The 15,221-nt window shown below is 34.9% G+C and overlaps 1 protein-coding gene across 1 annotated transcript; it reads left to right on the top strand.

Annotated features, from left to right (window-relative positions):
• The first annotated feature begins 8,511 nt into the window (after window positions 1-8,511).
• Window positions 8,512-10,686, top strand: LOC109181137. Its single transcript, XM_019330893.1, has one exon. The coding sequence runs from the start codon at window positions 8,512-8,514 to the stop codon at window positions 10,684-10,686; it is 2,175 nt and encodes a 724-aa protein (XP_019186438.1).
• Window positions 10,687-15,221: the final 4,535 nt, after the last annotated feature.

The following is a 15,221-nucleotide window of genomic DNA, read 5'->3' as shown; positions in this document are numbered from 1 at the left end:
CAAACGATAATTAAAATGAGTATAGTATTATCTTAAGGTGTCTCCTATAATTAGAGTCAACTCATAATATTTCGTGGTCTGGCAAAAAAATAAAACCAAAAAAAAAAAAAAAAAACCCCTTAATCACAGAGGTCTCTCTAATAACATAACTGCTCATTAATTAATTAATTAATGGTTGTGCACTTGTGCAGCCCTAATTAGCTCCAATATATATAGGCCGGTGAGTCATGAGTGGGAACGTACAGCAGCAATGATAGTTGGCAGTCTCTGTGACTTTCTGTTGTTATAATTTGACTTGCTTCCAACTTTTCACAACAAAGCATCTCAAAAAATAACCATTTTTATTGTCATCATTATGCCAATTAACTCCATTAAAATTCACCAAATTAAACACCCTCTTTTTACCAAAGACGTGTCGCTCTCCCTCCAACCCCAGCATCCAACCAAAAACCAGGAACCAAATAAATTTTCAGGATTTTTTACGGTGCCAACAATTCCACGTAGATGTCGTGCGCAACAAGTTCGATCGAGAAGGTGTTAGGCTGTTAGCAAGAGTTAAATTTGTGATTTTTTTTTATACAAGAATCATGTTTTACTCACTTAATCATTAAATTCATGGATTATGATTTACCATTAACATTGTGAACTATAGTCTAAATTATGTACGTATAATTAACATATATTACGTACTTTCAGTTAACAAATTATGTACATTCACTTATTATATACATTCAGTTATAATTGAATGTACATAATCTCTTGATACCAGTATTGATAAGTCTTCTTGATATAACTACAAGTTGTATATATGTTTATACGTGATATTGTAAAAAAAAAAAAAAAAAAAAAAAAAATCATAAATCTAAGCACCTACTAGCAATATAATAAATGAAAGAATTGGTGTTGTGATTTTTCAACGGGGTTGTCTCCTTGTAGACATCATAGGTCATTATATACTTCCATATATAATGCTCATAATAATTTATGTATTGCCGCACTCATTAAAACATTAAACATATACAATTGGTACCGAGTATAGCAGGCAAAATGTTTTATGTACCCCCCACCCCCACCCAAAAAAAAAATGTGATGATACAAGGAGAATATTACTTTGCTTGTTTAATTATAGGAAATTAATTGGTGAGAAGTAAATTTAAGAGTGTTGACACGTTGAGTGAATAGGCCGAGAATAGTTGTTCTGGAACACCCATCAAAAAGTTTAATTTGGGGTATATGCTTACAATTGAATTGATACTTTGTGAGTAGGTTCCTACAAAATAAGTTAACTTAATTAGTTTAGCATGACTATTACATACGGAGTATTTGTTTTTTGTTTTTTTTTTTTTTGATGAACAAAAAAAATTATTCGAATCAAATCTTGATTTTTTAAAATTTAATTTTAATATGTGAGTGTGGATTAACTCAATTATATATAAAACAAAACAAACAAAAAACAATGATAGATTGGTCCTTTACATTATTTGAAATTGGATATATGATTCTTAGTCACTAAGGGACACTCTTATGAATATTCATTCTGTTTGCTTCCTTATTGTGAGCATGAAAAGCATTAAAATAAGTTAGTGAGAAAGAAAAATATTAAAATAATCATCCAATTAGTGTAAATGTCTCAAGGGTTTGTTCAATGTGGGGTTCAAGACCGGATCTCTCACACACACACATATATATATATACTCGTCAATATTATTCACCGTACCCCACATGCACAAAAGTAAAGTCCAACACCTACCCATATTTTATATATTTAATTTGCATACACACATATAGGCATACACATATATATAATGCAATGATGATGCTATCTAAAGGACAAAAGTTATACATACATACACACACACACACACACATATATATATATATATATATATATATATATATATATATATATATATATATATATATATATTTATTTATTTATTTATTTATTTATATTTATATTTTTATTTTTATTTATTTATTTATAAACATAAATATACAGTTTAATATTAATTTAGACATTTAATTAAGACAAAACATTTTTTTTTAATTTGGTATTAGAACCCGTCCCTCGGGTCACTTGGATAAAACAGAAGCTAGTAACCTTGGTAAAAACTAAAACTAGCTTGAATTTACTAATTGGAGAAATTTTTTCATTTTCTGAAAAAAAAAAATAGAAGATTGCAAAAAAAAACAAAAAAAAAAAAACAAAAAAAACAAACAAACAAACAAAAAGGATAGAAAGTATGTTTATGTATACATTTTTCTAATTTGGAAAACAAAGAATGGACAATGCAGATTTACATAAAGAAAAATTGAAAGATTATATTCATGTCAACGCAGTTGAGGCAAATTATTGTGGACCATGAATATAATATGCATTTTTAATATATTAAAAGTATATTATTTGTGTATTAAACATTATTTGATAATATATAAAAAATCATCTACTTTTAAATAATGTACTTTATGTATACAAATAATGTATTTTTAGTATATATTAAAAAATATACTTTTTATTTATGATTCACACAAATGTGTAGGCCAAGATCCATGGAATAATGATTGTGCAGTCGAAGTGTTGCATAATTGTGTAAATATACGCATACATATAATATATGATATTGAAAATTATATGCATGCAATCAAATCAAGAATAGCCCAAATTTTGTATTAGTCCAATTGAAATAAAATAAAGTATATTCCCACAGTGCAAATGGAATAGGTTTAGCAACTTGCAAGTTAATGTTAAAGTTCTTGGTACGAATAATGGAACATGTGAAGAAGCAACATTGGATAATGACAGAAGATGCATATATGCTAAATTTGAGGTGTTGGATTAATGCTGTTTTTATGCCATTTGAGGTATATATGGTTGACACAACATCAAAGGTCTCAAAACATACTTACAAACCAAATGGGCAATGAAATGAAAATTATATTTTGTGGCTCTTCATTTAACCCACTCACCCTTAATTAACTTTGGGTGCAAAACACGAAATCTCATCCAGGGCCACACCCCCGACTCTATAGAAATTGTGGATGAGTTAACCACGGTGCATGACTTAGCTACCCCACCTAAGTATGGGAGGACTAGTATCTAATGTTCAGAGGGAGCCACCCCCATAAGAGGGTGAAACTCTCACGCTATAGCTGTTATAGGATTCGATCCTACACTCTTGGGTGCAATTTGTCACCAAGGAACCAACTAAGTTATATACCTATACGGGCTTAATTAATTAACTGTTACTATACTTTTGAACTCCAAATTTAAGGGGTCATGCGTGCTCTTATACCCTAGAGACTAATATAAGAAGTAAATTGCGGGATGTGCATCAAAGCAAAGCTTATAAACTAAAATCTAGCTATATATATATAAAGAGTATGGAAAAGTTATACTCTAATTTTATACTCTCTTTTATGAAATATCATTAGACTTATTCTCTTCCTATTTAAAATGATAACAGGCCAGGGTATTATCACACTATATAGTATAGTATGTGGTTGACAAATTATAACTATCTTTAGGGTGTGTTTGGTTGGTGGGTTTTGTCCATAGGAATGGGTATGAAAGTGATTGTTGTTGTTTGGTTGATAGGTTTTTGGAACACTACTATGGGTTTCGAATACCCCATCAATTGAAAAACCTATATCCAAATACAATAAGGGTTTCATTCCCTTATTCATTCTCAAGCACTACTATTAGTAATCATTCCTATTCCACCCTACTACCAAACATGTTAAATACTTTCACCAAAACCCATTACCATTACCAAATATTTGATACCCATTCCGATTCCGATTCCTATGTGCGAACCAAACACGCCCTTAATATTATTTGAGTACTAGAATTTGCGCATCGCGCATTAAATTATTATGTACTATTAAAATAAATCCAGATGAGCATCTATTTAATTACTGTGAATGTGTCAAGGTGTTTTGCAAGTGGGGTTCAAGGATCTCTTAGGCAGAATCAATTATACCATTAATTATATACTCAATATAATATTATTCATTCATCCCACATTGCATTGTGTGTGTGTGTATATACATATACACACACAATGCAATGATGATGTTGTATAAAAGACAAGATTCTTAAATCAATAATCTAGTATATTGTGTTAGTGCAAAGAGTTATGTAGGCTTTCAAATCTTGGGAAAAATGGAAAGAGCGATATTTCGTAATTTACTTTATTCATCAGTCTCTCACAAGAGTATTGACGGATTCTTGTCTATATGGATGGGCAGCTCAACTGATTATAGATGTAAAATTTATTACAAGAGAATCTCACCAGTAGCAGTGTGAGAACAACCTCACAAAATGAGAGGGTTTTGAGGCGCCTAGAAATAATTTAATATTTTAATATATATATATATATATATATATATATATATATATATGGAAAATGACACTTTTTTCCCCTAAGTTATATATTTATAGCACTTTTTCTCCCTCAATTATTTATGTAAGCACATTAGTCCCCTCAATTATTTTAAAAGTGGTGGTTTTTTCCCATAATATATTAAACTCACATTTCTACCCTTAAAGTAAACATTTTATTTATTTTACTTCTCCAACAAATTATTGCGTATATGTAGCGATTACCACGGTTCGGTACGAACTGAACCAGACACTATAGCAATCGAATTAAAAGTTTTCGGTTATGATTCAGATCTAGAAACCAATATTTGGATTTTAATTTATTAAATTTAAGAATAAAAAAACTGGATCATGAACCGTGAACCGGCGGTTCCGGATCCGGTTCGCGATTTTGAACCGTCTTTATTTTAAAATTTTATTTTTTATTTTAAAATAGTCTAAATTCAACAATAAATATATTTTATTTTTTCAGTTCGGAACATGAACCGACCATTCCGGTTCGCTATTTTAATAAATTCTAAATATCGCGTTTTGATTATAAATTGTAATTGAGATATTTTGGTTTGGTTGCTATAGTATCTGTTTGGTTTGAACCAAATTATAGTAATAATTTGTTGGAGAAGAAAAATAAATGAAATATATTTTTTAAATATTTATTTTAAGGGTAAATATGTCCATTTAACATTTTAGGGGGGAAAAGAGCCACTTAAATAATTCAGGAGAAAAAAGTGCTATAAGTATATAACTCAGGGGGAAAAAGTGTCATTTTCCTTTTATATATATATATATATATATATATATATATATATATATATATATATATATATATATATATGTAGTTTATATATGATTATTTGTTTTACATAATATTAAAGGAATATTTTTAAGGAATCAGTTAACACTAGTATATTTTGTATTGAGTACAATCATATATGCTATTTAAATTAGATTGTATTAAATACTGTCAACATGCACGTGCCCTTGCAGTAGCTAGCGCAACCAAACAATCAAACATACCATGTTTAGCACTAATACTGATTGACACCTTAAAAATTCTCATCAGAGAGATTATGTATGTGTGCACCTATGACCTAATGTTGTGTTGAAGACATTATATATCCCATCCACAAAAAGCTACCAAATTAAAGAAAAGTGAGTTTTCAAAAAGCTGCTGCTGCAGAGATGAGATAAGTGCCTATATATACATACATACAACAACAAAGTAGATACATAGTTGACAACCAAAAGCAAAGGGCAAATATAATGTAGTGGCTACCCTAAAGTTAGTACATGAGTACATATCATCTTTGGTGTGTGCATGTAAGTGTTGGGATCTAGGATCCCCCAACGTTATATTTAGTTGCTGGACAAGACTTTTGAGCACCCTTTACTCCAGACCAAGGTCACATAGATATGGTTGGCACATCATTTCACATACTACAACTTCTCTTTTTTCCTGTCATGTCACCCTAAGCTAGCTACCGCAAGGGATTACCTCTTGCCCTCTTGGTCTAATAGTTAAAAGAAGATTCGTCGGCTTTTTCACGCACTAAAAGCACTTAGTGTGGTATACCAAATTTCGTCTTAGATGATATTGGACATGTTTGATAAAATAGTTAACCTATCAGTCAATTTTGGCTTGTTTGATCATTATTAGTTGTTTGACTTTGTTAAACAATAAATATGAGTGTTTGATTAATTAACTTTTTGTAATAGTTTATTGCTCCAAAACATAAAATTTAAAAAGCTGTTCAAAACAGCTTTTTTTGAGAAAGTCATTTTGTATGTAATAAGTTATCAGCTAATTTACCAAACATATTTTTATAATCAGATAATGTTATCATCTAATCAAACTCACTAACTCAATCAACTAACAGCTATTTACCAAACACTCCTATTATATATAATTGAATTATTATATTCGACCATCCCACATACTGTATCTGGATCTGGAGAATTATTAATCTAGGTTGTATAATAGTCCGTAGCATATATGCTTCTTCTTTTTTCTGCCGGGAGCATCATGATGCATGAAATGGTACGAATCGATACGGTTTTTATTGATGATCTTAATCAGAATCAACTCAGCTCTTTCTTTTGCTAATATGTTTTTAAGTATATGCCAAGGCCTGTGGGGAATGGTGATGGTCAAGAATAAAATGATGATTAATATATAAATCTGGACATTATATTAGTGATGCATGCATATTTACATACATACATACAATCAATCAATAACATATATCTATTAATCTTTTTTTTTTTAAAATATATCTATTAATCTTAATCCTCAGTATTATACACTTCCAAATAAACAAGGCAAATATCCACGGTTTAATTAATCAATATCTTACCGATATATTTTTAGTACATTCAAAGAGAATGAATATTGCCGCCAAAGCACTAGTCTAGTGGATTAGAAGTGTCATTTAAGACTTACTTCCAACCGCGTAGTGAGGGTTCAAATTCTGTCATAACATTGATGTTTGGGTGGCTTCTTGTGTTTGGATTTGGATTGGTTTCTAGTGTGCAAAAGTGTACAGTTTAGTTTATGAGGCTCATGACTTGCTTTCGGCGGTAGTGTGAGGGTTCAAATTTCACCACGAACATTGAGGACTTGGGTTTGGGTTGGACTTCTTGTGCGCAAAAACGTACAGTTTAGTTCATGAGGCTTAGGACTTGCTTCCAGCAACAAGGTGAGAATCTGCAATGAACATTGGGGGCTTAAGTTTGGATTGGGTATATCTTGTGTGCAAAAGTGTACACTTTTGTTTATGAGGCTCATAACTTGCTTTCGGCATCAGGGTGAGGGTACGAATTCTGCCACGAATATTGAGGACTTGGGTTTGGTTTCTTGTGTGCAAAAGTGTACAATTTAGTTTATGAGGCTCATGACTTGATTTTGGCGGCAGGCAGGGTGAGAGTTCGAATAATTTTGCCATGAATATTGAGGACTTAGGTTTGTGTTGACTTCTTATGCGCAAAAGTGTGCAATTTAGTTTATGAGGCTCATGACTTACTTCCTGTACTAGGATGAGGGTTTGAATGCTGCTACGAACATTGGATGTGTGCTTGTGTTGGGCTCTTTGTACATAAGTGTACAATTTAGTTCATAAGGTTGATGATATAATTAATCGAAGTTAGAAAACGTGAATAAAAGGAAGCATTTTTTCTTTATTACTAGCTAATTGAATAATGGGAGATGCACTAAAACATGCATACAATAGAATAATAGTTTTTGCAGAGTGAGTGGTAAACCAAATAGGGTGGCATTCCGATCCAATGCTGAAGAAACAGAAAGAAATTAAAATGGATTAATAATTCCCATGATAATACCATGGTTGGAGGGAGGAATTTAGTAATAACCTAGAAACTATTCGAGTTCAAATTTTCAATGAAAGACAATCTCAAGCTTTAGAGTAAAAATCAAGTACTCAGACCCTAGTTATCTCGTTAAGACAGCAATTTACATTCTCTCATCCAACTGATCAGGACAAGACGTTGAGTTTAGAGTCCTTAAATTTGAGGTTCAAACTTATGTTTGGAAGCGGAAATTACTCAAATTAGTATAGAGTTGTCCCAATGGCCAATGCAATAATAATCCTGAGACCCTAAACCTTAAAGGCCAATCTAGGAGTCATAGGTTTAGCTTTATCTTCTAAGTAGTGTTTTTACAATTCAAACTTGCCATATATTCATGTCCAATTGCCCCTAACCACTTTTCTTCCTGTGTTCTGCTCAAGCACAAAGCTTAGTCCCCAGGCCCCTACACATGGCAGAGTTGGCAGCTTCTTGTGCATGTATATATACTAGAATAGAAAAAGAATAAATTAAAAGTCAGAATGCAAATATGGAAAGAGAATATTTGTATGGTGGGGCAAATGGCCTGGCCACTCTTCAATCACCAAGATGACTAATATAGACATGTTCAGTGGTGGAGGCCTAAAGTGCCAAATTCAGCATCATATCCTACCGTGTTTAAAATGTGACATTAATTGTTATACAAGTATAAGAAAATAACATTTTTAGAATGTTAATTAAGTCCAACATTCTCGACATGCATTCAAAATGCAGCATTTTTTGGGACAACTACAACTAAGTTGGTTTGGTAACCTGTATCATACAGTGTGATGATCAATGGCGAGAGTGGAGGTCAGGTGCAACCAACAAGGGGTCTCAGGCAGGGAGATCCACTTTCACCTTTCTTATTTATTATTTGTGCTGAAGGTTTATCCATGCTTTTGCAGAAAGAACAGGCAGTAGGATCTATTCACGGTTGTAGAGTGGCTAGGGGAGCCCCCCCAATATCACACCTATTTTTTGCTGATGATAGTTTGTTGTTCTTTAAAGCAAATGTCCAGGAAGCTATGGTGGTTAAGCAGTGTTTGGAAAGGTATGGGGAGTTATCTGGTCAGTTGGTAAACTATCATAAATCTAATATATGCTATAGTAAGAATACTGTGGAACAGATGAGAGAGGAGGTGGCCGAATGTCTGGGCGTGGAACAGGCAAGAAACTTTGGAAAATATCTGGGATTACCCTCTTTTATAGGGAGAAATAAAAGGGCTGTTTTCTCTTATATAGAAGATAAAATCAGACAGAGAGTTTTCTCGTGGAACAAGAAATTGTTATCACAGGCTGGCAAAGAGGTGCTTTTGAAAAGTGTGGCTCAGTCTATGCCTACATTTTCAATGAGTGTTTTTTTGCTCCCTGAATCAGTTTGCGAGTCGATACAAAGGGCCATGAATAGGTATTGGTGGGGGAAAGGGCCAGACAGAGGAATCCACTGGAAAGCATGGAATAAATTGTGTATTCCTAAGAAGTTTGGTGGATTGGGGTTTAAAGACCTGAGGAATTTTAATCTGGCAATGTTGGGTAAACAGGCATGGCGTTTCTTAACGAATCCAGGATCTCTGGCAGCACGAATATATAAAGCAAGATATTTTCCAAAAACTTCTTTTGTTGATGCAACGGTGGGAAATAATCCCAGCTTTTGTTGGCGAAGTATTATGGCTGCTCATGATTTTGTTATTGCCCACGTCCGCAGGAGAATTGGAAATGGCCAGGAGACTTTGATATGGGGTCATCCGTGGTTGCAGGATAATCCTAGTCCATTGGTTCAAATAGTAATGCCTGAACCATTAAGGGATGCAGTTGTTGCAGGTTTAATAGATCAGCAAACAAAAACATGGGACCCCCATATTTTAACAGATTTATTTGAACCAGAGGATGTGGATCGTATATTGAGAATACCTGTGAGCCCAGACTATAAAGACACATGGTATTGGCATAATGATGCGAATGGTTGCTACACTGTAAAGGATGCTTATAGGCGTCTAATGGGAGAATTTAGTCACACCTTGGGAGAATTTGATAAATGGATTACATTGTGGAAGTTGAAAGTCCCCCCCAAGTGGAAAACTTTTTTATGGAGAGCGGTGTGTGATATACTCCCAACCACAACAAATTTGATTATAAAGAGGGTAGATGTGAACCCAACATGCATGTTGTGTGGTCTTACAAATGAGAATGTTATGCACTCATTAGTTTTATGTGAATATTCTAGAGCCGTATGGAATATTTCGGGATTGCCTATTATGAATATTTTTTCAACATCTTTCCCGAACTGGCTTATGACTGTTATGGATATGCTCACAGGCGAACAGGTCAGACGCGTTGTGGGGGTCCTCTATTTTTTATGGAGGGCCAGAAACGAGGCGGTCTGGGACCATGCGGTACGGAGACCGGAGGTGGTGTGGCGCCGTGCAGCTGCGGGGGAGGCGAGCTACACGGCACTTCATTCTCGCCCAGCGGCGGCACCGGCCGGCGGGGTGCGGACAGTGGCAGCCGGGCGGACGGCGTGCTACGTCGACGCCGGATACGATCCGGGAACGGGAAATGCAACCTATGGGGCGGTCTTGCTCGATCCGAATGGTTTGTTCAAAGCAGCGGCAAGCGGAAAACTCCCGGGGTGTTTAACTCCTCTTATGGCAGAAACACTAGCATGCAAGGAAGCCTTGTCCTGGCTTAAAGACCGAAACGAGAACGAGGTGGATATTCTTACGGATTGTCTTGTCTTAAAGAATGCGGTTCATGCAGTAACGACACCGAACTTATCTTATGTTGGAATTCTAGTTGAGCAGTGCAGGATAGCTATTAGTAGTTTCGTTAATTGTTCGCTTAGTTTTATTCCAAGAACTTTAAATTTACATGCGCATACTCTAGCTAGATTAGCCCATGACCAGGATCATTCTATGTACTGGGATTTAATCCCTCCTGACTCTATCATTCAATTTTTGAATTAATATATTGGTACGCCATATTTCAAAAAAAAAGTTGGTTTGGTAACCACAAGGTTCCAAGTTCAACTCTTAATAGAAGCGGTCTATTGATCTTCTTGGTTTGAGTTGGTAAGTTATGAACAACCTAAGCTGGTTTATCCCATTGTGATCGTTTTGCTAGCTAAGATCTTACAGCGCGTTTGGTTCACTGTAATTTAGCTGTAGTTGAATTGCAGTTCAGTGGATGCCTCAATTACATTATTTGGTTGGAGGGAATTGCAATTCCCTCCTTTTGTTGAATTGTTGCAATTCAATGAATTTGAAAAAAGGAAAAACATATGAAATGACATTACTACCCTTAGTTGTTATTACTATTATTATTACGCAAGGGTATTTTAATCTTTATACTATTTATTTCCTTCTCAATTCTAATAATTCTATTTCTCCCTACCAAACAACGTAATTTGAATTCCTACTTTATTCTCACCTTATTCTTTCTCACCGAATTACAATTCCTTTCCCCCTTAATTCCTTCCTTCCAACCAAACACCCGATTAGAGTAGGATTTATCAATGTACACTCTCGAATACTGAGTAGTGGCTACGAGTTTTACTCAACTTTTAGAGTACCATATATAGTTAGATCCACCACCATTATTCAGCCATCTATCACATGACTAATTCGGAATATATACAATCAGCTCCGACAATAATTTGACTGTAAACTAATCGGAGCTCAAGAGGTAGAGTGATAAGCAGAGAGGACCACTACTAGTGATCTCATCTGACGTACTCACTCCACCCTCCTCCATTATCAGTCTCACACTTAAACCTAACAGGATGGAACCATTGTAGGGGCCGTCCCAGCTCTTGCGCTCAGCTCTCTCAAGTAACAAACTAATTAAAACCCACCAAACAGAATTCAACATTTTTAGTGGAAGCATGCAATACCAAAAAGATATAATATTATTTGAGTATGACACATCAAAAAACATCAACCAAAAGCATTCATAGGTGTGAGAACGGAAATTTCCTAATAATAATACTTCATCTCTCCCATTGTGCTTGTCAAGGGATCGAGAACTCGTTGGTAAGCCAGCGGCTAATGCAAAATCGAAGATTCAACTAGTGTTAGAGTTTGTGTCAGGCGTGTGACCCGAACTTAATTGAATCCAAATTAGCCTGATCCGAAATAAATTGAATCTAAACTAGTCTCGGAATGACGAAGATATAACATGTTGTATGAAAAAAAATAAATAAACCTTGCACACAAATGGTAAAATTATCTCGCACCCACATGATAGTAGAGACTAGAGAGTAACTAAATTGAATCCAAATTAGTCTGACCCAAAGTGAATTAAATTCAAATTAATCCCAGAATGATGAAGATACTATATATTTTATGAAAAAAAAAATGAAATTCTCCCGCCCCACAAGATAGTGGAGGAGTAAAGCACATGGCCCATTTGGTGAGAGAACCAATGCCCACAAGGAGTCCACTATACACCATATTGGTAAAAACTCGCATACAGTCATGTGTTATCGTCCACAATCTACCACCGAGAAACTAATTAAATTGCTTGCATAGAAATTCTTTGAAGTGACAAAATTATTGGGGCATTTAAACACAGAAACTGTCACGAAAAGATGGAATTGACTAAGCAAAAGGTTAGGGTGCATTGAACATGGCATCTAAGTTGTGCATGTCAAAAGAATAGTTGTGCATTTTTCCCGTCGTCAAAAGAATAAGATTACATGAAAATGAAGTCATGGTTTCACCAAATATGAACAGACAGGTGGTCGGACCGACTTGTACTAAATTTGCACGAAAATACCAGCCTAGAAGGCGGTTGGAAGTGAAGGGGAAGTACAAAACTAAAAATAGACGGGGGTTAAACATCTGCCCTTTAGTGTGACTACTACACTACCACGTACTCTCTTGAAACTCCAAAATGTTGATCTTGTTGGAATTTTTAGTATAAAATAACATGTAAGTGACTATTTTTTATACAAATATATGTGAATTCTCTTCTGATTTGAATTGGGTCAAATTGGATTTGCACTTTTCGTAGTGAGACGAAAAAATCGATATATTGTACGCTCAAAACGGATTATGGTAAATGAGAAATGGATTCTCAAAGTATATATATTTGAATTGGAAAATGAAGGTGGGGAGGCTTTGTAAAAAGCGCTTGTCCCACATTGATTTGGGAAGTGGATTTGCACCACAATATATACAAGAGCCTTTTAAAAAAGAAGTTGAATTGTATAACATAGAAGCTCTCTTACACGTATAGGGAATACAAATCAAATTAATAAATTCGAAAATTCTTCACACTTGAGCTTTAATTTTAAGGCTCGCTCGAGCTCAAGCCACCATATTTTTATCGAGTTCGAACTCGAGCCTACTCGAGCTGGAGCTCGGCTCATTTACAGCCCTAGGTATCGTGAGGCCGAGCGACCGATTCATGGTTGTCGATAGCCAACTGCAAGGGGCCAAGGAACGTTGAAGCTTTAGGTGCGTGATTTTCCTTCTTAAGGTACGTGATTTGTATGTTTAAGGTGCATCAGTTGTTGAAACTTAAGGTGCGTAATTTTAAAACTTTAGGTGCGTGGTTTATGTTTTAAAACTTTAGGTGCATGATTTGTGTTCTTAAGGTGCTTTGTTTTTGTGTTTAAGGTGCATCATTTTAATGCTTAATGACTCGCATCCTATCGGAAAGGCACTTGGAATGATTCAGATGAAATGTTAATCGATATACTATTCAATGTAGTAAAAGATACTCTAGTGCCCATTTAGTTGGCGGAAACAACTTTTTAAAGATGTAGAATATAATAAATACAATTTGAAAGCAATTGCTGGTTTGCCTGAGAAGTTAAGGGGGAAGACTTAAGATCTTCTGCACATAAGTGCGCATGGGTTCGAACCCCATAGCCAGCATTTACCTAGTGAGAAAATAAGCATACTGGTGACAATTTGGTAATTTTTGCATCTAGGTTAAATTTAATGTGTGTAGTTTTTGTGCTTAAAATGAGTAGTTTTTGTGCTGTGTGCTTAAGGTGTGTAAGTTGTTGAAAATGTAAGTGCGTCAATCTAAAATTTTAGGTGCGTAATTTTATTTCTTAAAGTGCGCCGTTTGTGTGTTTAAAGTGCGTCAGTTGTTGAAAGTTGAAACTTAAGGTGCGTCGGCCTAAAACTTTAGGTGCATGGTTTTCCTTTTTAAGGTGCGTGATTTTTGTGTTTAAAGTGCGTGATTTTTGTGATGTATGTTTAAGGTGCATTAGTTTAAAACTTTAGGTGCGTGATTTTCTTTCTTAAGGTGCGTGATTTCCCTTCTTAAGGTGTGTGGTTTGTGTGCTTAAGGTGTGTCAGTTGTTCAAACTTAACGTGCGTCAGCCTAATAATAAGGTTTTAGATGCGTGGTTTTCCTTCTTAAGGTGCGTTGTTTTACTTCTTAATGTGCGTTGTTTTCCGTCTTAAGGTGCATCAGTCTAAAGTTATAGGTGCGTGGTTTACCTTCTTAAGGTGCGTTGTTTTCCTTCTTAAGGTGCGCCATTTATTTATTTATGGTCTGGTTCCCATACGGATGTACGGCCATTTATCATTAGATATGTAAAAATATACCACAACATGTTTATAAATGCACTAGGGTATGATACATTTTTGTGGTACATTTGTACATTTCACCCGGGTGCCATTTCTAAACACGTTGTAGTGCTTTTATGCATACCTAATTGGCAGTGTTGCAAAAATCGAGCCTAGGCGCTAGGCGCCCGTCTAGGCATTCTAGGCGCCAGGCACTCTAGGCGATCCCCAGGCGCCTAGCGATTTTTTCAACTTTGCTAATTGGTGCATGACTGCACTTCCAAGGTTGTGCGTTTTTATGGGTATTTGTACATTTCACCCTAGTGCATTCTAAATATTTTGTGATTATACATACCTAATGGTACAATCTGCACGGTCGTACGAGAAGATGACGTCATATTATATCTACTTATTCACAACCAACAAATCTCAAGTGCCTTTCCAAAAAAAAAAAAAACAGATCTCAAGTGTGTATATATTCATTATCGAGACAAATTTTAACTTGTTGCTGACAACTTCAACCAAGGTGGTCTAACAGATGAGCGTCACGAAACAATTGACTTGATCATCGAAAGGTTTCAAGTTCAACTCCTAATACCCCATAGAAATTATTTACTAATTTTTCTTAATTTAAGAAGGCAACCTAAGTTAATTTGTCTTCTTGTGATCTTTGCGGACTAGGGTTGCAAGACGAGTTTCACCCAGAGAGTATTTTCAAATAGCAACCATAGATTTTTTCGCAAATCAAATACTTTAACTAGTTGATCAATCTAAAAAGAATTGATAACTCTACTTCTCTAACATCCACATAGTGTCGAATTTGATTCCTCGATTTATCTCCGATAGATCTACCAAAGCTCCAAGACAAGGACCAAAACCTTCAAAATCGAAATGCAGCATTTGATTTCTTTATTTACCTCTTCCTCCAAAACTCAAGGTAGTGGTAGAGACGAGACGGATGGGACCGTGAGAAT

The sequence above is a fragment of the Ipomoea nil genome, unplaced genomic scaffold (genome assembly GCF_001879475.1).
Source record: "Ipomoea nil cultivar Tokyo-kokei standard unplaced genomic scaffold, Asagao_1.1 scaffold1043, whole genome shotgun sequence".
Taxonomy (NCBI): Eukaryota; Viridiplantae; Streptophyta; class Magnoliopsida; order Solanales; family Convolvulaceae; genus Ipomoea; species Ipomoea nil.
This window is presented reverse-complemented; position numbering and strand designations above follow the sequence as displayed.